Genomic DNA, 26,413 nt, shown 5'->3' on the forward strand with positions numbered 1-26,413 from the left:
AAATTACTTCTGGCACAATTTCCTGTTTCTACACTAATTTGAGAAGCTTAAGCTCTTGAAATAAATACACATAGAACGCTTAAGTAGTGTAAGCATAGAATATTTCTTGTTCACCTCCAGCATTTCAAATAAAACTATTTTTCATGGCAGGACAAGGTTGGTATAGTTTGAAGAAGGGGATTTTTCGAATTATCGACATTAAAACGAACTTCACAGCAAAAAAAAAAAAAAATATATGTATATATATATATATATACATGGTAAAAAAAACGTGTTCATACCTACATGTCAGTGTCGCGCAAAAATGTCTGAGAATGTGTAAGATGTAGAAAAAAGTGAGAAAAAATGAATTTTTAAGCTTTTTTTTTTGCCTAAAATATAAAAAAAAACTATATTTGGTAATAAAAACGTGTTCATACCAACATATCAGTGTCGCGCAAAAATGTCTGAGAATGTGTAAGGTGTAGAAAAAAGTGAGAAAAAATTAATTTTTAAGTATGTTTTTTTCTTTTTTTTTTTTGCTTAAAATATTTAAAAAAATATATATTTGGTAATAAAAACTTGTTCATACCAACATATCAGTGTCGCACAAAAATGTCTGAGAATGTGTAAGGAGTAGAAAAAAGTGTGGAAAAATGAATTTTTAAGCATGTTTCTTTTTCTGCTTAAAATTAAAAAAATTATATTTGGTAATAAAAACATTTTTATAGAAACATATCAGTGTCGCGCAAAAATGTCTGAGAATGTGTAAGGTGTAGAAAAAAGTGAGAAAAACGAATATTTAAACATGTTTCTTTTTCTGCTTAAATTTAATATATATATATATATATATATATATATATATATATATATATATATATATATATATATATATATATATATATATATATATATATATATATATATATATATATATATATATATATATTTGGTAATAAAAACGTGTTTATACCAACATATCAGTGTCGCTCAAAAATGTCTGCGAATGTGTAAGGTATAGAAAAAGAGAGAGAAAATATGAATTTTTAAGTATGTTTTTTTTTAAAAAAACACTTATTTGTCTCTTCACTTTTTTGTTCCCTAAGCTACTTTGTTACGTTTGTCTACGTACTTTTTACGGGGAAAATTATCAAGATAAATATTTTTCAACATTCTTCATTTCCATGAGCTATTTTGAAAATTATTTTATTCTCTAGATGTGATCACAATATTAGCACAAAATATACCATAGCCATAGCAACGTTATCCTAGTGGAATTTAAGCAATCAATTTAAATAATCGAAATGAAAAAAAAAATAGTAAGCTCATAACTACGTAATACATTACAAGCCAAATAGTTGAGAGTATTTCAATTTACATACCTTATTTTCTTTCCGCCGTTTCTCAGTAAGGCTATTTTAAAGAATTTCTCAAACATTCCAAATGAGGAGAAAGCGTTCAAAAAATAAGTCAGACAGCATTTTTAAAATCCCATTCAATATTTATGTCTTAAGATCAGCCATACACTGTAAAAAAAATCCGAAACATTACTGATTATTTCCGTGGAACGTTGCAGGATTTTCACCAATGCCGGGTTGTCACCTATTTCCTCGTAAAATCAAGTACCTTTGCAAAAAAGGTTCCCAAATTGTTTCAAGTTGCACGTATGCAGACTCCTCAGTGGTAGAAAAAATATTTTTAGTTACCAGTTTAAAGATAAACCTAGTGTATTAATTAAGTGTGTCGTCTCAAAATTGGTTATGACTATCCAGGCTGTCTAAGCTCATAAGACGAGCGGAAATTTGCAAGACAAGAGTTGCCGGCAAGGGAGAGGCCTGGTTCCTGCTTGCAATTCTGCCGTGGCACATTGGCCGTAGTTCCATTGGGATTCCGGAACTTTCATAGAAACTGTGGAAAGTTTATAATGAACTAGCTGTACCCGACGCGCGTTGCTACGCCAACAAAAAAATACATCATTATACTGATTTTCATGACAATAGGTTAAACGGGGCAGAAGTTGCTACTCTGCAGTGCCACCTGGTGGCGAGAGGCTTCACTGAGCATATTATGCACCTTCTCCGTGGAAAAATACATATATATAGCAATTTTCATAATAATCGATCCAGGTATCAAGTGAAGCCGTGACTATACTCAAATTTTGTACTCACGCAGTTTGCAAGATCAATCAATCGCTAAAAATATCAAATAGAAAAAGTTTTAAATCCCCCCGTTGCATGAAAAGCCATAAAACAATAAAGAAAGAATTTATTTGTTCAAACTCAAGAAAAATGGCTACAGCTAACTTCTTATCAATGAGATCTTTCACGCGAAATAATTTCTGCAGCCGATAATTTTATTCGTATTTATCCAATGGATTGTGACTTAAATTGGAATAAAAAAGGAACTATCGATCGGATTTTTTTTCGAACTGGCCTATAAACATTCCCAGTATCAAAAATAACAAACGGTGAAAGTTTCAGCCAAATCTGCCGGGTAGTTTTTGAGTTCATGGATGACATACAGACAAACATTCATTTTTATATATATAGATTGTATTAAACCTACCGAGTATCCTTTGGAGGACCTAAACTGGCTTTAACCGGTGATATCTGTATAATCTTCAGAAAGATTCAAGGATAATTTCAGAAAGGTTACTGGTTTTTAGTGGAGAACTTTCCTGGTTTTTCCAAGGTATGTTACTGGCAGAAATTGGGCACATCAGCTGCCCCTTATTTTCCATGAACGTTTCTGAATCGTTTTTTCAGTGTACACTGAAAGGAACTCACTCGTTATGCTTCGGGAAGATTGCAGGTGAACTGGAAGCGGAAACAGAACACTTCATTTTTCAGGAGACAGTGAAGTTTTACAGTGACATTTGACAGTGAATTCATCAAGAGGTGAAATTTTTACTTCTCGAGCATCTTCGCTGATCGCACGATCAGCGAAAAAGCTCGAGAAGTAGAAATTTCAATGCTTGCGCGTTCTCGCTGCTCCTACCTGTTACAAAATAAAGTGGTCTGTTTCCACTTCCAGTTCCACTAAAAGCTCTAGATCCAGAGGACTAGATCCAGAGAACAAAAACAAAGATTTTGAAGAAAGTTAATAGATAAATTTAGCACAGACACACACTTGTTATAAGCGAGAGTTTAGTCAGCCTTCTTTCGTTTGTGTTGGATTACCAATTTCTGACTCGTGAATCACATTGGGATATATTGCTATTTTTAAGGTATATTGCTATTTTTAATTACACTGTAAAAACGATTCAGAAACGTTCCTGGAAAATAATGGGCAGCTGATGTGCCTAATTTCTGCCAGTAACATGTCTTGCAAAAACCAGGAACGTTTTCTGCTAAAATCAGGAACGTTTTCTGCTAAAATTCTGTAACCTTCCTGAAATTAACCCCGAAGCTTCCTGAAAAATTCAGAAATCGTCATATTAGAAGCAAGTTGTGGCTCTGAAACTTTAGATTAAACTTAGGAATGTATGATATAATAGCTCGGTATCTTCCTGATTTACCAAGGTAGTTCCAAGAGCATTATTGGAAACATGGCCAAAGCTAAGCCAGAACTGCAAGTAAATGACGAAAATTTTAGCCGCCAGCAATTCTTGCAAAGCAAAGTAGTCCACACTTATTCGCCCCCTTGGAAGCTTTATTAGCATGGACGGGCCGTAATTGAATTGAAGTCGATGCACTTTATAAATACGTTCAGTTAATCTTTAAACTGGGAGCTAAAAATATTTTTGACAATAGTGAAAAGTCTGCATTCGTGCGACTTGTAGCAATTCAAGAAACTTTTTGACACAGATACTTGATTTTTCCAGGAAGTGGGTAAGAACCATTAAAATCCCGAAACGTAACTCGGAAATACTCAGTAACGTTTCGGAATTTTTTTACAGTGTAGAGTTTGCTGCAAACCTAACGTGGCAGGGTTTGTAATAATGTGATTAGGATTTTCAGAGCCTTCACAATGCTGCCAAGTTAAATTTGCACCCCCCTCCCTCTAACAACAGAATCAATTAAAATTTTTCTGTAGTTGCTCGCCTCAAAATTTTAATTTGTAATCCCATTAGTACAAAATCTAGTAAAAATATTTTTGCAGAAAGCAAGTTTTTACAGTTTTATTTCTTCAAGTTTAAATTTTATTTTTATTTACTTAACTATTTTAAATTTTATTAGTTTCAATTTTTATTCTGATTGCTTACTTTTTTAACTTTTTAATGCTACTAAACATAAAATTAGCTTCGCTTTAACGACGACTTTGTAAATTATTTCAGAAAGTATTTTTATTTTTGAAATGAAAGCAATGGGTTTCATATGAGAAAAAATTATCAGAAGAATAAAACAGAGTTAAATACGAAACAGTTACTCTATTTTAAAACATTGTAACCTGAAAAGAAATGAAATAAAGAATTTAGAGAGTTAAATTAAATATTTGAACTTCACAGTACTTACATTGATGATGCAAGGGAAAAAAAATCCTGAGCAAGATTAAAGTAACAAAAGCAAAACCATGAAACGTTAAAAAACAAAAATTAGAATTAAAAATTATATTTAATTTTGCTATAAATATCCTTTTTTTCTGTGATATATTTAAAAAAAACATATTTATTCTCGTTATTATTTATTCAAGCCAATTACCATGAGTGTTAATTAATTACGTGCCCCACTGCTTACATATTTCAATACAGCTTTGCTAAAGAACTTTTGAGGCGAAAAAATTTATTTTTCCTGTAAACACAGCAAAAATAGTTTTTCAAAAGAAAAGTGTGCGAAAAAAAAAAAACATATATATTTGAAATAAAATTTATTGTAATATCTTTATCAAAACGACGCTTAAAAGTAGAAGTTGGCATTATTAAAATGCTGCTTCAAAACTGTTTAGAGAATTACAACTGCTCATACGTAAACTGTATTTTTAGAACTGGGAAGTGTGTGAATCCTTAAAACAGCGTTGTAAGTGTAAAATGCTAGGGTAGGGTCAAGTGGGGTAAAAGAGGTCAAAAAACAGCAACTTTAAAGTTTCGTTCTGATAGCAAAAACGAAAAAAAAAAAGATTCAAACTGTGAATAAAATGTTCAGAAAATGCTAATGAATGTTTCTTATAATATTTGAGGGAAATATCTAAATGAAAATACTAAATATTGGTAGGGGAGACAGGAAGCAGTTGATACTCTTTTTACATTTGGATTTTTCTAATTTTTGTTACTAATGTCAGGTACCAAAATTAAGTGTTATGTAATACTATTACTATTTTCCAGCCAAATAATTATTTTAAAATCTTTGCTAACATAATTTTTTCATATTAAAAAAAATCAATTGTGTTCTTTTTCCAAATGCATCAACTTGAGCAGGTGAAATAGATACACAAATGAATAAACTGTTACGCGCATGCAATAAGCAAGAAAACGAAGTTTTTAAGAGTCATTTGTAAAAAAGAGTCTTTTAAAATGTTTGAATATTAATTCGAGTTAGATGATAAGCATAAATCAGATGTATAGCTAAAACAAGCATATGTATATCTTTTCCAAAATACGTTCATTCAAATATTTCCAGAAGAATTTTCTTCCTTTGAGATTTTTCGGTCATTTCTACGCATTTTTAAAAAGAAAAAAAAAGACAACACGTAAAAAATTTGGGAATTAAATTATCATACGTTCATGCCTATGATTAGATAGGAATCCTTCTCTTGAAATTAAAATTTATGTAGCATTGTTTATTTTATTTTATTTATTAGAGATGGCTTTACAAAATCAAACTTGAAACTGTTAGAATGACTTACGCCCATCTCATTCTAAACATGACACTGGATCAGAAAGTTGGAAATCGCAGACTACCTTAAAATCAATCAACATAAATATATTTTACGATTTCTCCCTCAATTTCCTATTTAAATTTATTACATTTAATTTTACTTTTACTACTTTATTAAGTTTACCTAACTTTCTCATTCAAATTTATTTAGGAAATAAGGTCTGATTTCAAACGCTTTTATCCTTGTTTTTAAAGCTCATTTTCATTTTTTCGGGAAAAGTAGAAAAGAGGAGCAGAGTAAACGAAAGACGAAAAAGCTTTCTCCTCCAAATAGAATAAACGATTTGGGAAGAGCTGATAGAGTTATGGGTATTCTGGGGAAATTTTCCGGAAGCGACGGAGGGGGGGGGGGGAGGGAAGCTTCCGTAAATGGACGAGCGGTGGAAAGTGCTGTTCGTGATAAGTCGTCCATGCATAAACTCCATGCCTCTTAGAGAAGTCTTCTGTCAGGAAGTTTCAGGTAAAGAAACGTGAAAGTGACTTCTTTTAAGTAACTGAAAAACAAATTATTTTTGTTTTCGACTGAAAAAATAAGATAATAATTTAATGCAAGCTTTTATTATAAACTTTAATTAAACTAAGTCTGCATCAATCTTTTGTATTTTTGCCTAAAACAATAATAAATACTAACAATTATAAAGTTAATTGTTAGTAAAGTTTAGCAATAAACATTAATTCTCAACTAAAGCAATCACAGATTCAATCATCAGTTTTAGCGTTCGTAAAAAAATTCTTTCACTATATACCTACTTCTTTTAGTCCTCTTTTTGTTGCATAAAAACGTAAATAACATTCTTGATCTACAATGGGATCGTTTCCAAAGTTTTAAAAGTATGTTTTTCTGAAAGAGCATGCTTAAAAACATAGAATCTGACCGTTTTTTTAAATACTTTGTTTGAGTTTAATATTTTTAAAAAATTACTTTAATTGGTGAGTTTTCATTGTTTATGCTTCTGCCGATGACATCACAAATGGTGAAATGCCATTTACTCTTGCCATTCACGGAGCAAAATATTTAATTCGCATCTTTACTCACGTGTATTGGCGACGATGTGGTTGATAGCAAGCGTAGAGTCCCAAATTTAATTCGCTTCTTGTGTATCATAACGTGTAAACGCGGTAGAAAAATTCGCCAAAGCGCATCCTTTGCGACGTCATAAAGACCACGCCTTGTTTGAAAAATCGGACAATTAAAAAATTAATTAAAAAATAACTGTTGAGAAAATAGTATTTTCTGGCTCCATGTTATTATTATTATTTTTTAACTTATTCTATCGATTTCAGTGACTAAAAGTAGTATTTTTGACTAAAGGAAACAATCCCATTCAAAAACGGTATTAAATGTTTTGCATGCTACAGTTACGTATACTTTATTATTTTTTTTTAAATAATATTTTGTCAATCACGTGATAATATAAGACTAAAACTAAAATTACTTTGAAACTGCTTTCATGAGATATGTATTTAAGCAAAAATTGTTGAATAAAGAAGTCTAAAAAACGAGTATTTCCGCAAAACAAGATATCGGCCAAGACTCCTGAACGGAGTTTTGTTTACTGTTACAAATATAAAACCACGATTAGTTACAATGCCGTAAGTTTGAACTCAAATATTCATAAACTGGTTCCTGGAAAACAGATGCAATTAATAAAATAAGCATCACGTAATGATGAAAAAATTCTTGGTTTAAAATGTAATTCGATTCTCAATATTTTTCCATGTTATTTAGAAAAAGATTTAAATATTTCGAAATGTTATACGTCTTCTGGCCCGCAAGGAACTATTTATTAGGAGGTTTGGCCCTTAGGTAATAATAGGTTGGGGTCACTGTTCTTAATCACCCGATTTAGAGACGTAAATTCTTAAAAGTTTCCTAGCTTAGACGAGTAAAAATTTTTATTACTAATGATAAAGCTGAAAGTCTCTCTGTCTGTCAGGATTTCTGTTCGGATCTCTGTCTGTCAGGATCTCTGTGACGCGCATAGCGCCTGACCGTTCTGCCGATTTTCATGAAATTTGGCACAAAGTTAGTTTGTAGCATGGGAGTGTGCACCTCGAAGCGATTTTTCGAAAATTCGATGTGGTTCCTTTTCTATTCCAATTTTAAGAACACAATTATCATAAGATGGACGAGTAAATTGCGAAACTATCATAACGTGGAACACATAATAGGAGCACAAGCCATTTGGCGAGAAAATTCATCGTTCATTACTTGTAAATATACAGGCGAACCAAAAGACCTTTTAATTTTTTTACTACGGGCAAAGCCGTGCGGGTACCACTAGTCAATAATATCCGTGGTTCTGAATGGGAAATTTCAATACTCATATGAAAATAAATCAAAACGTATGCATGAATTATTGTCAAATAATACAAAAATGAAAGAAACATGATAAAAAAAAAAGGTTGAACAAATACGGAAAAGTAAAAAACATTTTTAGGTTTTATCCGGTTCTTTCTTCACGAGCAACTGTCCTTACTCTATTGTTCTCCAAACTTGACTCTCTAGTTAGAAAAGAAAAGAGAAAAAGGTTTGTAAGTTAAAAAAAACTGTTACGCTATATTCTAAAAATCAATAAATTTCTATCAAGGTTTTCTGCTAACAATAGAATAGTTGGAAATCGAGAAAGGCATCAAATCCTTGTGGTGTTAATAAAAAAAAATTTTTATAGTTGTACAATTCCACGGGGAACGAACTGACATTCACAGAGCAAAACGATAAGTATTTTTAAACATAAACCACAAAATATTAACTTTTAAAAAGATATTTTCTCCTCGGTTATTGTACTTTTTCAGCTGAATTTTACGATATAATTTAATTTCCAAAATACATATTGGGTGATTTTAGAAAAATTGTTAAAGGTTTGGTAACTGAATGACATGAATACAACCTATGTGAAAAGTAATACTGATTCAATAAGAGATTTTTCTGAAAGTAACGGGAATTTTTACTAAATTCAGATCAGGATCAAAGAACAATGAATAAACTTTCGGCCTATGGCATTTGAGTTGGAAAATATTGCTAGAATAAAGAATTACAGCAATTAGAACTGCTTGGTAACTGACTGACATCCCGGTAACTGACTGACATTTCTGAAATTTTCTAAACCGTAAAAAAATTCCGAAACGTTACAGAGTATTTCCGTGTAACGTTTGGGGATTTTAATGGTTTTCATACACTTAATTGAAAAATCAAGGATCATTTTCAAAAAGTTTCCTGAATCGCTACAAGTCGCACGAATGCAAACTTCTCACAGTTGTTAAATCTATTTTTAGCTCCCAGTTTAAAGATTAACTGAGCGTATTTCTAAAGTGTATCAGCTTTGGTCCGATTATGGTCCGTCCAGTCTAGTCTGATTAAACACCAAAAGAGTGCAGATAAGTCTGTGGACTACGTTGATTGGCAAGAATTGCTGGCAAGTAAAATTCCTGATACTTGCTTGCAATTACGTCTTAGCTTTGGCCATGTCCGCAATACTGATTTTGCAGTTTTCTTGATAACTCAGGAAGGTGACAAGCTATTATATTATCCCTACTTAAGTGTTCTCTAAAATTCCATATACACGACTGGCTTTAAACAGGAGGAACTCTGAATTTTTCAGGCGGATTCCAGCATAATATCGGGAAGGTTACTGAATTGTATCGGAAAACGTTCCTGGGCTTTGCAAGATATGTTACTGGCAGAAATTGGGCACATCAGCTGCCCATTATTTTCCAGGAACGTTTCTGAATCGTTTTTACAGTGTAAATATACTAATGCAAATGTTTAAAATTAAGCAGCAAAACGAATAAGTAAGTTTACATAAAAGGCAAGCAATGAAAATACATTTGTTAGATTTGATACAATGGACTCCGGTTAATTGAATCAGTGAAAAATTGAACCAGCCGCTTTAATGAATCAAATTGTCAAAACCAACAAGATCCAGCTTTATTGAATCAGCCGCTTTATGGAATCACTAGTGGTACCCGCACGGCTTTGCCCGTAATAGAAAAATAAAAGGTCTTTTGGCTCGCCTGTATATTTACAAATAATGTATGGTGAATTTTCTCGCAATTGGCTTGTACCCATGTTACGGTTCCACGTTATGATAATTTCATATCTCGCCAACTTGCTTTGCCCATGTTACGGTTCTACGTTATGCGCAATTATTCGCAATTTACTCGTCCATCTTATGACAGTTTTGTTCTTAAAATTGGGATAGAAAAAGAACCACATCGAATTTTCGAAAAATCGCTTCGAGGTGCACACCCCCATGCTACAAACTAACTTTGCCAAATTTCATGAAAATCGGCCGAACGGTCTAGGCGCTATGCGCGCCACAGAGATCCAGTCAGAGAGACTGTCAGCTTTATTATTAGTAAAGAAAACTGTTCAGAACAAATGGGATTCATATACTCTGCGACAGTGCATTTCTAAAATAAAGATTTGCAGTATTTACGACAAGTTGGTAATTCACTGACAGATTGGCAACTGACTGATATTACAAACATTCAACATGAAATATCTATTAAGGAAAAAAAAACATTTTCTCATAGTTTATTGATTTTTTTTCAGGATGAATTTAATGATATAATTGAATTTTTAAAATGCATTTTAGATGATTTAAAAAATGATAAAAGCATGGTAACTGACTGACATGAATTCAACCTGCGGGAAAAGTAATATAGATTCAATAAAAGATCATCCTCTAAAAGCAAAAGGAATTATTCATAAATTTCAAAAATGAATAACCTTCCGGCATATGGCATTTCATTTCAAAAATATTATTGAAATATCAAAATTAGAGTAGCTAGAATAGCTTCGTGAGCTAACTGACTGACACATCCTTGTAAAATTACTGAGCTATAAAAAGTAAGATATTTCTATTTCCTCAACATCATCTTAGCCACTGATATGATTGAACATGTCCTTTTATCAAGAATTTCACCTTAGCCTTTCCCCTATTACCATCTATCACTCTTGCTACAAAATATTGTAAATCATAAGAAACTTCATAGAAATGTTCTCTACTAGCAGTCACTTCCCATATTTCTGAATTTCATTCTTCCTTGTGAAAGTTGTGATATTATAAGTTTGTCATTTGGATGTACTGACTGCAAAATGCTTTTCTCTTTTCTTTTGAATTGATGTATTTTTCGAATATTAGGCAATTATTTTTGAAATTAGTCTGAAGTATGACTAAATTATGTAAGAATGAATAATGAATAAAATCAATAAAATATGTTATCATTCTTAAGAATTAAAAGAGCTGGGTTGTTTGATATTACTTATAGGGCTAAAAATAAAATAATTCTCTTTTCAGGATTATTAAATTAAATACATTGCAGTCATTTTAAAGTTAAACAGAATGTCCGTCAGTCATTTACTGTATCAAGTGTGTCAGTCAGTTACCAATTAATTTTTGGTGTTTCGTATGTAAACTTCCAATTAAACTTCCAATTCTTCTTATTCAGCATTTAAATACCTCTGATGTAGGCGGAGAATATGAATTTTGGCAAATTTCCACCAATAATATTTATGCTGAGGGGAAAAAGTTGATTTTTTATAGTAACCGACTGACATTTTTAAACTGATTTTAAGATTGCTTCTGAACGAAACACTATAAAGATATTTACTGATATAAGCTTCCAGTATAAAACTGTATTATGAGTGCAACAAAATACACTATCCTTCTTCTTTCCTTTTAGTTAGAATTTGTTGTAGAAAAAAAATTTGGTTACTACATGTCAAATTTTCTCCGAAAAATCCGGAAAAGATATAGGCATCTGTTACGGTTTTTTTTTTTTTTTTTTTTCAATACGAAAAACTATAAATTAAAATTTAGTTTGGTACACATTACAAATATATATTTCAAGATTTTTAGATGCCATACAATACTTATGATTTTGTTAATATTGAAATTTTGATGCTCAGGTTGACATTTTCGGGGAATTGCACAGTTGCGTTTAAATTTGTTAATAAAGCTTGCAAACTATTTACTCGGCTTAAATACTTTGCATTTTTAATTAAAAACGAAAGCTGATGAAATTCATTTTTTTTAATTACCATGATGTAAATTTTTAGGATTAGCAAACAAATACATAATTGACTTTTTAAACAATGACGAAAAAAAATGTGTTCCGCATTAAAAAAATCCAACCAAAGGCATTGTTACTCCTTAAGCTATTTTTTGCAATTAAAAATTACAATATGTTTTTATATGCTTCCAAGAAAACTTATGGAAAAATCTGAACATCATTATCATGTTTTTGCTGTCATGTTTCATAATTTAACAGATATAAATTCTTCTTTTGATTATTTTTAACACCCCTACGTTTGCTGTAAAAAAATGAAATTATTTGATATTAAATTGTAAAGTACTTATTTGTAATTAAACAAATAAAGCTCCAAGAATGAGATGACCTGAGCTATACTAGTTTACTTGTTTCTTTTTTTTTTCTTGCTGAAATTCTGTAGCATAATTATGAAACAAAAAAAAAATCCCCTCCCCCACCCCCCTTCCAAAGACATCTAATGACTTTTTTTTTGCATTTAATACAGATTGAATGAGTTTTATAATGAGTTTCACAAGATTAAATTTACATTACAATAAACGCATTTTGAAATTTAACTCATCTCGCGTTCAATATCTAATTATGTCAGGAAGGCTTTTTATTGACTCAGTTAATTTATTTGAGAGCTTCATTCTTTACATACAAGACAAGGCAAGAAGAATTTACAATACAAAGAGAAGAAAATTGCACCCAGAGAGAAGCAGGAATCAAATACGCTACCATCTTTACTGCGTGCTGACAGCTTTCGAAGCAAGTGCTTTACACCGCTCTGCCACAACGCGGAGCAGTGGAAAGCACTTCATATAGGGGCCACCTTGGCTCTGTGGCAGAAGCTTTGCTTTGTATGTCGGAGGATGTGGATTTAATTCCCACCTGTGCCCTGAAAGTTATTTTCTTCTTTTTTTATTTTTTTATTTTTTTTTTATTGTGCTGCATTTTTTTTTTTTTTTTTTTTTTTTGTGTGTGTTCGTCGGGAGATAAAGATATGTGAAGCTGATTAGCTTTTCCTATTTAAAACAAGTAACTAAAGTTACTTTTTTTAAATGTAACTTTCCGGAGATAAAGGTATGTGAAGCTGATTAACTTTTTCTATTTGAAACAAGTAACTAAAGTTTAAAATTTCAAAAAAAAAAAACCTCGACTGGGTCGCAATTGTAGAATCAAGAGATAAAAATGAAAATTCTTTTAAAAGCCTTGTAGTATTAAAAATCAATTACGAATATTTTATTCGTTAACAAATAGAAACAGGCAGCAGATAAAAATATTCAATCACTGCGTTTAATTTCCTTGTCGACTAACAAAGAATTCGGTTACCAATCGCGTGAATAAAGGCTTAGCCATATTTAAAATCTGCATTGAATTCTTTAAGCATGGAAGTTCTAAACTCAATTCATCACACGCAGAAAAAATTACTCTTTATTTCGGCACTAAATTTTTAAATTTTTAAATACGTTTTACTGCAAAAGTAGCGAAAAACCATTTAGAGATGTTTGATTAATATCTTCGTTAATTAATGTCGTCCAAAGACGCAGCTTAGCTAAGACGATTCTCGATCAACTTTCCTTTCGAACAAAATAAAAGTTTTCAAAATCGGTCCATTCGTTTAGGCGCTAAAGTGCCGCAAACAGATACACAAATACATACACTGTAAAAACGATTCAGAAACGTTCCTGGAAAATAATGGGCAACTGATGTGCCGAATTTCATCCAGTAACATATCTTACAAGAACCAGGAACGTTTTCCGCTAAAATTGAGTAACCTTCCTGAAATTATCCTGGAAGATTCCTGAAATATTCAGAAATCTTCCCGTTTTGATCCAGTCATGTCTCTGGAACTTTAGAGTAAACTTGTATTTGGTATAATAAAACTTGACACTTTCCTACGTTTCCAGGAAAGCTCCAAAAGCAGAATTGCTAAACTGGCCAAAGCTAAGAAAGAATTGCATGTAAGTATCATTTTCTCGCCCGCAATTCTTGCAAAGCTACGTAGCAGATAGACTGATTTGCGCCCTTTGGACGCCTTATCAGTCTGTACGGGCCGCAATCGAACTGAAGCCCATACTCTTTATAAATACGCTTAGTTAATCTTTAAACTGGGAGCTAAAAATATTTTTCTCACCATGGATAAGTCTGCATTCGTGCGACTTGAACAAATTCAGAAAACTTTTTGACAAGAAAACTTGTTTTTTCCAGGAAGTAGTTAAAAACCATGGAAATCCTGAAACGTTACACGGAAATACTCAGTAAAGTTTAGGATTTTTTTTACAGTGTAGATACACAGACACGTCGAAACTTATAACCCTTTTTATTTGTGTGTCGGGGGTTAAAAAAAAGCATTTCTAACAGTTTTTCAAGAAATTTATGTTCAAATAGTTTATTCAAAACTTGCATGTCGAACAAAGTTATACCATGACTCAGAATTGAGACATCCTTTAAGGATACACAGGGGTCTCCTTACATTAAGAGACGATGCTGAATATTTAATGAAAGCCATTTTTCTATAGAATTCCTAATTCTGATTTTCTAGGTACCTATCTCACAACCCAATTCAAGAATTGGAAGATGCTGCCTTCATGGATCTGGAAAATTTAGAAGAATTGTGAGTAGTAAAGCAACTTGTCAATTGCTGATTTCTCTAGAATGTATGGATAGAAAATTAACACCAAATACTTCCTAAGTGCTAAAATGTATCCAATTCTAACTGTGCTATCACTTTCTTTCTGACTACGAATCAACATAGGACACGGCATCCTCTTAACAAAATCACTTTCAAACACTTGTATCAAATAATGAATTATTTGATACTAGTTTCGAAATCAAGTATTCAAATAATGCAATACCGTAACTATGTTGTCGGGGTACACTGTTAAAAATTTTCCGGAAAATTTACGGTAATTGTTACTGGCATCCATGTTGCCAGTAACTATTACCGTAAAAATCAAATGTTATTGTAAAATTTTACGGTTTCCTCGGTAGGCCGCAGCAACCAATTGGAGCTGGGCTCGCTTATTTCTCCGGTATAAATTACCGTAAAAATCAGCGATGCGTTAAGTCCGCCATTTTACAGTAACAATTACCAGAAAATCTTCCCGAATTTTTAACAGTGTATCAATAGAAATTGGTGCATCATATACGTCTGATATCTGTATTATCTGAGGAATCTTTTGATGAAAGTAGTTTAAAAGAAAGAAATGGATAATGTTAAAAAAATTCTTGGTTATTTAGCAGCTCTGCTTATACATTTCTTCATGAATTTCTTGTTTCAATAATTAGTTGGCTGCATAACCTTTTTTTTTTTCTACACTTAAACAATGAAATATTGAACTCGATTTGTCCTGCATAAGTTTCAAATTTATTTAGTAACTAAAAATTGTTCCGGACAAAAAAACATTAGAAAAGACTACTGCATCAGTTGTAATTTTACACCTAAACTAAATCACGAACATTAAAATTTCATCGCTATACTGTTTCCAAATTTCAATAGAAATTTTTTCTTAGATAAGCCAAAAGATGTCCACAAACGTTTATTGTAGTAAATTTTTTCAATTATATTACCAGCGTTTAGTCTTCATCTAAAAATAAACATCATCTCTAAAGCAAATATTCCATAAATTTTCAATTCCTTTTTTTTTTTTTAATTTTATTCTCCTGGCGGAAGCTGATGATTCTTATGCATCGATTTTAAAACTGGCGCAAGTGCTTTTGAGTTTGTTGAACTAAAAAGGAGAAGGAAAGGAGAAGAGAATTTCCCGAAATTCATATTTAAAATTTTTTACAAAAGGCTACTTTTTTTACTTAAGCGGCAATTCAGCAAACTGAAGGGCTCACCAATCGAGTTTAAAAAATTTCATTCTTACTGCAGAGAAATGTTTTCCAAAAAGAACTGGAGAGGTGCGCCAATTTCCAAGAAAAGTGATTTTTCGAATGATTATTACATTTTTTCCCTAACCATCTAAGCTTTCATTTTTGATTTTCCAGGAATTTGCGACATTGCTCCTTATCTTTTGTAAATCCATCGGCTTTGAAACCACTAAAGAGTCTAAGATCGCTGTAAGTACATCTCTGGTTTTATATTCATAAAAATATTTTATTTTTATTCGGAGAATTAGGTTTTTCCATCAGTCAAAAGTACTACTTTCAGTTACTGAAATTGATGGAATGAGCAAAAAAAAAAAAAGAGAAAATTATGAATTTAAATTCTGAAATTTTGAATTAAAATTATGTTTTTCACAATCACGAGCTGCGACAGGACTCTACCTATTGGAGTTAAATTGTTTTTAGAAACGACTCCTGTCTCCCCAAGCCTGCCTGCCCCTCCTCTTCTTGCGTTTACGTGTGTATAGTTGTGTGTGCGTATGAGCGTGCGTGTGTGTGTGTGTGTATATAGGACATGGACGCCACCGACCAGGAGAAGCAGATTCCGGGGACAGTGCTCAGGACAGGAAGATCCGCACCTGCAGAGGACGGTGGGATTGAAAAAGGAACCAGGCGCCAAGGACAGTCAAATGAAAACAATTAGCAATCGTGATTGATCAAAAACATTGAGCGAGGAAAGTCTTACAACCTTTACTTTTCAAAACGTTTAATTTTAAAATAATTTTTTTAAATGTCCGATTTTTCAAACAAGGCGTGGTCTTTATGACGTCTCAAGAGATGAACTTTGGCATATACTCCACTGGCGCATGAATACTGATGCTGACTCTTGCTGTCTACCGCGTTTCCTGCTTATGACAATTCAAAAGCGAATTAAATATTGCGTTCTACGCTTACTATCAACCATATCGTTGCCAGTACACAGTGGCGGGTACTAGGGGAGGGTCATGGGGGTCAGGAACCCCCCCCCCAAACCGTCGACAATAGTATCCGTCCATATTGTGATCAAACACTGAATAAAATTCAAACGATTTCAGTTCTCTTTTCATTTCATCAATTATTTTTTAAAGTAAGTTTTTGAAATTTTTTCTTTCATCGCTTATGAAATTAGTTTGTAACGTTTATGGTCACTAAGAGCGCTATTAATGACCTATTTAGTGTTTTTATCGATACCCAAGCATTAAGAAAAAAAAATTCGTGCCCAGAAACCGTAGGGTCGTTCACCGGTGGAGGGGTCATTCTTTCGCAAGACCCTCCCCAAAATGGTAGGCTGTATCGGCCCCTGCCAGTACATGCGAGTTAAGATGCGAATTATATATATATATATATATATATATATATATATATATATATATATATATATATATATATATATATATATACTGCGCTCTGCGCTAATGGCCTCAGTGAATGGCATTTCATCACTTGTGATGTCATCTGTAGAAGCGTAAAAATAAAATTGAATCTACGCACCGATTAAAATATTTTTTTTAAAAATATTAAACTTTGTCAAATTATTTTTAAAATAATCAGATCATATGTTTTCAAGCATGCTCTTTCAGAAAAAAAATACATTTAATTTTTTTTAAACGACCCCATTCAAGTCGAAAATAAGAAATATAAGCAACTAGCAAAAATACCCGGCTTTGCCAGGGTCAGTAATAATGGAGTCGTTTCCAAAATTTTAAAAGTATTTTTTTCTGAAAGAGCACGCTTAAAAACGTGGGATCTGACCATTTTTTAAATAATTTGTTTAAGTTTAATATTTTTAAAAAAAATTACTTTTACCTGTGCGCTTTCATTGTTTACGCTTCTGCCGATGACATCACAAATGATGAAATACCATTCACTGATGCCATTCCAAGAGCACAATTTTTAATTTGCTTCCTTACTCACGTATATTGGCAACGATATGGTTGATAGCAAGCGTAGATCGCAATATTTAATTCATTTCTTGATTATCATAACGTGGAATCGCGGTAGAAAGATGCGGCAAAGTGCATCATTTGTGACGTCATAAAGACTAAGTATAGTTTTAAAAATTGAACATTTTAAAAAATTAATTAAAAATAACTGTTGGGAAAATTAAAGTATTTTCTGGGTGGTCCATGTTTTTTTTTTTTTTCTTCTTCTTTTTCTACCAATTTCAGTAACTAAAAGTAGTACTTCTGACTGAAAGAAACAACCCCATTATGAGCAACAACTGCTACTTCCATTCGTTTTCTGTTTTCACTGAAAGAACTCAAAACACACCGCTTTGACGAGATTGAAAATCTAGCTTCTTGTTTAGCCATAAAAGTAAAATGGCAATAAGCATGAAGAATAAAATAGCATTCTTTTAGAGACGAAAAGCACCACATTTCAGCATACAGTGCTGGCCAAATTATTAGATTAAAGAATTTTTTTGTACACTATTTGTACTAAAATACTATTTATTTTACTGTTAAAGTACAGTATATGCTGTACACTGCTTATTATGTTATTTTAGCATAATTTAAGGTTTGTGGCAGCACTGTCTTCTTTGTTTATGTTCTTTGCTTATCTGTCTACCAGGTACATAACCTAAATCAACTTAAACAGTTCACTAGTGCTTTTTATTAGTGTGCTCTGTTATATTTAAAGTTAGTTTTAGGTAATTAGTGAGTATGTGTATGTGAGTATATATAATAGTGAGTATAAACAATTTTTCACCTCCTTTTTTAAAAAGTGTTAAGAAATGGTGTAAACCTTGTGAAAAGAATGCCAAAAAGACTTAAAATGCTCATCAAGAACAAGGGAATGCATACTAAATATTAGATAAATATTTCACTGTTCGTTTAATGTGTCTATAGTTATGTAATCAATAAAAAATTTGCTTTTAAAACAGTCTTAGTCTAATAATTTGGCAAGCACTGCATACAAATTTGAAAAATTTCTAAAATATGAAATTAAACTTCACTTGTCTAAAAAGATTTATCAATTAATATTTTTTATTTTGAACATAGTCTAAAACCTTCTCTATGTGGGTACTGAAGAACAAACTGTTTAAAAAAAAATGTAACTGCCGGTATTTCCCTTATACTTGCTTTAGTTGCTTTAGTTATTTTGGAAAATTTCAATTATTGTGTGTTCTTACTGTGATTTAAAATGTTACCGAATTTGTGGTAATCGTTTTGGGATACCTTGGATAATGCATCCTCTCCCTACTTCGTAAAACTGTCTGTTACTAATTTTCGTCGAAGAAATATTGTCGCCAAATACTGAACTACTTCTGGTGCCCATAAAAAGATGCTAAAAATTTTCATCCGAAATGTTTCCAAAATAAGTAGTAAAATTTGGTAACTGTTTGAAATTGTGCACAAAGACAAATTATTGGAAGCTTTTGTGTTTATGGATTTGCCTAATTTAGTTGCTAGATTATTTTACATTTTAACAGAGGTTTTTACATTCTTTTCATGTCGATATTTAGGAAACATTGTGATAACCGAGAAACAGTATTACGTAGTCTTTAGCTTCAAAAACAGCGACAATTGGAAAAATTACTAAATGCCTCAGCTACTGAAATCTTTCTGCAAAACGTTGGGCGAGATTCCTTGCTGGTAGATTGGTTAATGTCGTAAAAGAATAACAAACATCAATACAGACAAACTTTCGCATATATAATAGTAGTAAGATTATCGGAAATATTTTTTTTTAACCTTTTTACTTTTTAAATTTAATATAATGCATTTTGAAAATCAAAATTTTTTGCTATAGTATTAATGAACTATGCTATCAAATGCAAAAATCATTTGACGTCAATAAAATATAGCTTAAAACGAGTCAATAAATTCAAGCAAATAAAGCCTGGGTTTCCTAGAAGCGAAATCACCGAGCTGTGGCGTCGCAACTCGGCGTGACGCTGAAATCAAAGTCAAGTGAATCCGACGTGGTCATTCACGACGTCGATTTAGCTCGGGGGCGCATGCGCAGAAGAATCAAGTTTTCCTCTCGGCGAGAAGCGACGCCGAAGGTCGACGATTCGCTCGTAGGAAACCAATGCTTAACTGAGGGTTTTTCCGAACAGATGCCCAAACTATTAAAAAAAATATCTGAACTTCTTTCTTTTTTCCTTAATTTAGAATGCTAATATTCCCTTCACAATTTCACAGTAATAGAGTAAGTTTTTTTTTTTTTTTTTTTTTGCTTATATTTCGCATATTTTCTCAGTTTTCATGTCCGCTACTTAATGATTTGTTTACAAAGGTTTTATACAATTTGAAAACAGTGTAGTCTTTTTTCAGCTGGCTGGATGAAAATAATTTGGTGACTTTGACTGATGGCGTTTTTCGTTGGCTTCAAAATCTTGAGTTGTTGTAAGTTTTTTTATTATATTTATTTATTCATTTAGATATTTTTTATACGATTGCACAGATTGTTATAGGACAAAAACAAGACTCAAACGGTAAATAACATTAACGGCCGTATCAATTTCTCTAGCTTGCCATATAAACTCTCCTATTACTATAATTTTAACTTGAATCTGATTTATATTGCAAATGCAAAATTTCTTGCAGTTAATGTCCTGCTGGGTTTACTACGCCTCATTTTTTTTCTTAAATAAACCGTACTGTAGAAAGAATTCAGAAACGTTTTTGCAAAATAATAAGCTGCTGATGTACCCAATTTCTGCCAGTAACAAATCTTGTAAAATCCGGGCGAAGACAAACTTGCTAGTAAGAACCTAGCATCTCCCTCGCCTTACGAAGCTGCAGGTGTCCAGTGACTTATACGCCTTCATTTGGAGTAGAGCTCCTTGAAAAAGACAGGCTGACTTATCCGACATTTTGGTTCCAAAGCAGAATTGGATCCAACCTCGTTTCTAGTATTTATAAATACGTTATAATATTCGCTGGTTGCTAAGCCGTAAATTAATTGATGATAAGTTGAGTAAAATCTCACTTTAGGTAAATTTTGAAAGATAACTTCGTTCTCAAATTCAGCAAAAATGTATCGAGAAATGTTTACGGTAATAAACCTCATTTTCACACCTTATTTGTTTTTAATTTGTATTAATTAAATTGTCTTCATCTACAGAATAAAATAATCAAACGTCAATCGGGCAACACACTTAAAGCTTTGACACCAGTTTTCTGCAATGAGGCTTTTGTACAAATGATTATTTTTTCCCCCGACAATTTTGGAACCAAAATGTCGGATAAGTCAGCTCCCCTTATATAGGAGCCTTAATTTGGAGCGTAGTTAATCCGCGCGGTCGATAAAAAGCAGGAGACAATACATAGAATAAACACGCTTTCTCAATCTTTAAACTGGTAGCTAAAAATATTTTCTCAACTGTGAAAATCCTTCATTTTTGCAATTTGTAGCAATTCCTGGAACGTTTTTGCAAATATACCTGATTTTACGGCGAAATGAGTGAAAACTTGTGGAAACCCAAAACCTTCCACGGAAATTGTCAGTAATGTTTCGGAATTTTTTTTACAGGGAACTGTAGCATAAATGTAATGAACAACACAAAGGCAATGTATAACTTTTCAATGCAGTGCGTATGAAATTGAAAAAAAAAAAAAAAAAACATTATACAGGGTGTCCCAAAAGTGACCGGTCAGTTTTAAAAATAAATAAAATCTAAACGGGTAGAGATAGAATGACGCGGTTTGTTGCAATAGGCTTAGAAGAACAGTAAATCTTCATATATACAAAAAAAAAAAAATAGTTACAATGTTTCTCAACAGATGGCGCTTCAGACAGTTTAAAAGGTATAAAAGAAAACGCAGTCTTTAAGACCGCCAAAATCACTGGTATATTTAAAACATCAATAAAGACTGAAAGGGCAGTGACAGAAATGCACCGTCAATTTGCAATATGCTTGAAAAAACAGTAAATTTTCAGACAGACACATCTGAAGCCTCCTCCAAATACTTGCAGCGCCATTTATTGTCAAACATTGTAACTAATTTTTTATGTTTGTATGTATGAAAATTTTGCTGTTGTCCTATGAAAACAAACCGCGTCTTTATCTCTACCTGTTTAGTTTTTATTGATTTTTAAAAGTGACCGGTCACTTTTGGGACGCCCTGTATGTACTTATAATCTTCTTGTTCGTTGCTAAACTGCGAACATTTTTCCTTGTTTGGAAGGAACTAAAACGTGATGAACAGCTCACAACGTATATTTGTTCTCAATCGTGTAGGATCAACCATTTTTTCCCTGTTTTCTTTTCTTTTCTTTTTTCTTTTTTTTTTTTTTTTAGAGCGCTGCACCTTACATTAGGATGAATTTCACGAGCCGAAACACGTAAAAAATTTAAATATACTTAGATTATTTCTGGCTAACATGGGAAGACACAGAAAAGGGTTGCAAACTATAAAGTATAGCTGTTATCAATACTACTACATCATTATTACTATAGTCCGATCGCAAACAAATGACCCTTGACATCATTTGAGAAAACGAGTTCATTCCTTAAAATTGGTTGGGAAGGAAGAAAGGACGCGTGCCGTATTTTAGAGTTTAGCAACATTTTGGCGATATGAAGAAAAAAAAACGTACTTCTATTCTATTTTCTTTCTGTGATTATTTTGACCTGAAAGGTTAAAGTTGCAGTAATAACTGCATCGAGTTGCCGAAAAAGTAAAAATCGTGAGCTTTGCGTTCTTTATTGAAACCCTACTCTGGCCAATTTTCACTTGAAGGTAATTATAAGAGGCGTTGTTATATCTGACTAATGGCTGTTGAAAGAAGTAAAACCAAGATCCAACAACTTACGTAGGATGTGACCTGTCAAATGAGACATCTGCCTTGACCAAGGCCTTATATATAAGAGCCGGCGCATCTGCTTAAGATCAGCCATTTTGGATCGGAGCGCGTATTTCAGTGGTTGTCTTTATTGGCGGTTTAGCGCATTTGGTGATTATTTACACAAACAACAAATATCAGAGCCCCATGATGTCCATTTCCAGTGGATTCCGTCCCATTTGGACATTATGGGTACTAAACATGCAGATATCTTGGCCAAAGAGGATTGTTGCACTACTTCACTTATCTACACTGCTCTGACCTACTCTGAACATCAGGCGAGGGTAAATTCTGAAATTTCTAGGGACTGGAAGACACCTCTCCACCATCGCTGGTACAGAAGTAAACAACCCGGATCTTCCTTTTCTCTACAGTGCGACAGAGCCTCCCAAACTGCTATCTGCGGGCCTCGCCTGAACATATCATGAGCTGCTGGGGACTTGTAGGGGAAGATCTTTGCTCCTCTCCCCTCCTGGTATTGGATTTCATAAATGTCAATGGTCTTATGGACCTTATCTAGGATAAGCCACAACAACAACGCCCATTATGCTTCACTTCTTGTCCCTCTTGCAATCTGCCGAGGGGACTTTTGAAACGTTAATATGAGAAAAAAAACCTCGGCGAAGCAAGTTCAGGCCTTTAAAGTTACATATAATAAGCAAGTAAAAACTACAACTGGTAGCTAAATGCTTCATTAACATTGGTTGGCTAAACTTGATGTAGCACATAGAAAAATGTAGAATGAACTAGTTATTTCAGAAACTGTACCAGTAATTTTACATTGATAAACATTTCGGTATAGTTTGGTAGAATTCCCTTTTCTTTAAAAAAAAATCATACCCTCGGTTTTCTTAACCAAAAAAAAAAAAAAAAGAAAGAAAAAAGCTTTGGTATGTCTTTCTCATTGATATCTAAAAAGTCCATGGCATTTTTCGCATGTTTGGAGGAAAAAGACGGGAACTTCAACCTAGGTACCTAGCCAAGTTGGGCATTGTTCTATGTGCATTTTCGTACGGTGAATCGAATAAAACCATAAGCGAATCGATGTAGTGGGTACTTTTAAAGATCAAAACGTTTTTGCTTAAAGTTCAACTGTTTAAAAAGATTAGAAGCCATCCACGCTTGAAAAACTCATAACAACTATGGCATTTTTCTTTATGAAAAATAACAGCTTAGATTTTGCTTCAAGCAAAAGTTTTTCATCCCTCGCCAATTCATAGCCTGAATTTCTATTTTTTATTTTATTTTATTTCTTTACTTATTTTGCTGTAAGCTTCCCCCCTTTTGTTGGAGGATATTGGGAAATTTTAACCCAAGTACGTTGGCAAATACGGTATTGTATTATACGTATTTTTAAGCTCAATGGAAGAAAGCAGTACCCAAAGCTACACTATACATAAACTTTAAATGAGCAGTAATTATGTGCGATTACTCTTTCACTTAAGAACTTTCTATTTTAATTTACGTTAGCAAATTCATTTGCAGATGTTTTCCATTTTGATTTTAGTTTAAATATAATACCTTTAGGATAAACCCGTAAATTATGCAAAACTGCGACGTTCAGTAACGCAGCCTCACATTCATATAGCTTTTGATATAGGTCTAAAGTTCACAATTTTTTTCCCTCATGGTTCCAACCCATGGGACAAGAAGTGAAGCATAAGAGGCGTTGTTATTGACCAATGGCTGTTGAAGGAAGTAAAACCAAGACCCACCAACTTACGTAGGATGTGACCTGTCAAATGAGACATCTGTCTTGACTAAGGCCTTATATATAAGAGCCGGCGCATCTGCTTAAGATCAATCATTTTGGATCGGAGCGCATATTTCAATGGTTGTCTTTTCTGGCGGTTTAGCGCATTTGGTGATTATTCACACAAACAACAAATATCAGAGCCCCATGATGTCCATTTCCAGTGGATTCCGTCCCATTTGGACATTATGGGTAATGAACATGCAGATATCTTGGCCAAAGAGGATTGTTGCACTACTTCACTTATCTACACTGCTCTGACCTACTCTGAACATCAGGCGAGAGAAAATTCTGAAATTTCTAGGGAATGGAAGACACCTCTCCACCATCGCCGGTACAAAAGTAAACAGCCCGGATCTTCCTTTTCTCTACAGTGCGACAGAGCCTCCCAAACTGCTATCTGCGGGCCTCGCCTGAACATATCATGAGCTGCTGGGGACTTGTAGGGGAAGATCTTTGCTCCTCTCCCCTCCTGGTATTGGATTTCATAAATGTCAATGGTCTTATGGACCTTATCTAGGATAAGCCTCAACAACAACGCCCATTATGCTTCACTTCTTGTCCCTCTTGCAATCTGCCGAGGGGACTTTTGAAACGTTAATATGAAAAAAAAAAACCTCGGCGAATCAAGATCAGGCCTTTAAAGTTACATATAATAAGCAAGTAAAAACTACAACTGGTAGCTAAAGGCTTCATTAACATTGGTTGGCTAAACTTGATGTAGCACACAGAAAAATGTAGAATGAACTAGTTATTTCAGAAACTGTACCAGTAATTTTACATTGATAAACATTTCGGTATAGTTTGGTAAAATTCCCTTTTCTTTAAAAAAAAATCATACCCTCGGTTTTCTTAACCAAAAAAAAAAGAAAGAAAAAAGCTTTGGTATGTCTTTCTCATTGATATCTAAAAAGTCCATGGCTTTTTTCGCATGTTTGGAGGAAAAAAACGGGAACTTCAACCTTGGTACCTAGCCAAGTTGGGCATTGTTCTATGTGCATTTTCGTACGGTGAATCGAATAAAACCAAAAGCGAATCGATGGAGTGGATACTTTTAAAGATCAAAAAGTTTTTGCTTAAAGTTCAACTATTTAAAAAGATTGGAAGCCATCCACGCTTGAAAAACTCATAACAACTATGGCATTTTTCTTTATGAAAAATAACAGCTTAGATTTTGCTTCAAGCAAAAGTTTTTCATCCCTCGCCAATTGATAGCCTGAATTTTTATTTTTTATTTTGTGTTATTTCTTTACTTATTTTGCTGTAAGCTTCCCCCCTTTGGTTGGAGGATATTGGGAAATTTGAACCCAAGTGCGTTGGCAAATACGGTATTGTATTATATGTAATTTTAAGCTCAATGGAAGAAAAAGGTACCCAAAGCTACATTACACATAAACTTTAAATGAGCAGTAATTATGTGCGATTACTCTTTCACTTAAGAACTTTCTAATTTAATTTACGTTAGCAAATTCATTTGCAGATGTTTTCCATTTGATTTTAGTTTAAATATAATACCTTTAGAATAAACCCGTAAATTATGCAAAACTGCAACGTTCAGTAACGCAGCCTCACATTCATATAGCTTTTGATATAGGTCTAAAGTTCACAATTTTTTTCCCTCATGGTTCCGACCCTCAGCATACCGCTTGACTTCATTCGGATGTGCGCCCGCCGCAGGCGGTCGTCATTAGCAGTACAGGGAGTACCCTCTTTTACCTAGTCTCAAATGGGAAATTCGGTAGTTGATTTCATAATATTAAACTATACAGTCCAATACTTAAATGTCTTCGAATCACGGGTTAATCCCGTGTAAAAGAAAAAACCATCATGAAGAGGCAAAGCCATAAGAAAAGTGCAAAGATATTCAACAAAATGTCCAGAACATCAGTAACAATAAGTATTATTGACAAATTAAAAACATAAAAGGAAGAAGCACTCATTGGAGCAATTTGCAAATGGAAAATGCTCTTATTGGTCAAGGCGAAAGGACTGGGAAATCCGATCCCGATTGTCCGGAGATTACCCGAAACATAGATAAACATACAAAATCTGCCCTTTCTCTTTATAATTATAGTATAAATATAGATTAAATTGCAAGAGCTGCATTAGTTTGTTGAATATGCTAGTGCAGAGTTTCTAAAACTGTTCCGTGGAGCCCCAGAGT

At 33.1% G+C, this 26,413-nt stretch overlaps 1 protein-coding gene across 1 annotated transcript in view; it reads left to right on the plus strand.

Annotated features, from left to right (window-relative positions):
• Positions 1-20,057, plus strand: part of LOC129228688 (slit homolog 2 protein-like) — a 230,792-nt gene extending 210,735 nt beyond the window's left edge. Inside the window, exons 8-10 of the mRNA XM_054863371.1 lie at positions 14,374-14,445; positions 15,825-15,896; positions 19,982-20,057. Of these exons, the coding sequence (XP_054719346.1) occupies positions 14,374-14,445; positions 15,825-15,896; positions 19,982-20,057 (220 nt within the window). The remainder of the gene's footprint in view (positions 1-14,373; positions 14,446-15,824; positions 15,897-19,981) is intronic.
• Positions 20,058-26,413: the final 6,356 nt, after the last annotated feature.

This window comes from Uloborus diversus, chromosome 8 (assembly GCF_026930045.1).
Source record: "Uloborus diversus isolate 005 chromosome 8, Udiv.v.3.1, whole genome shotgun sequence".
Taxonomy (NCBI): Eukaryota; Metazoa; Arthropoda; class Arachnida; order Araneae; family Uloboridae; genus Uloborus; species Uloborus diversus.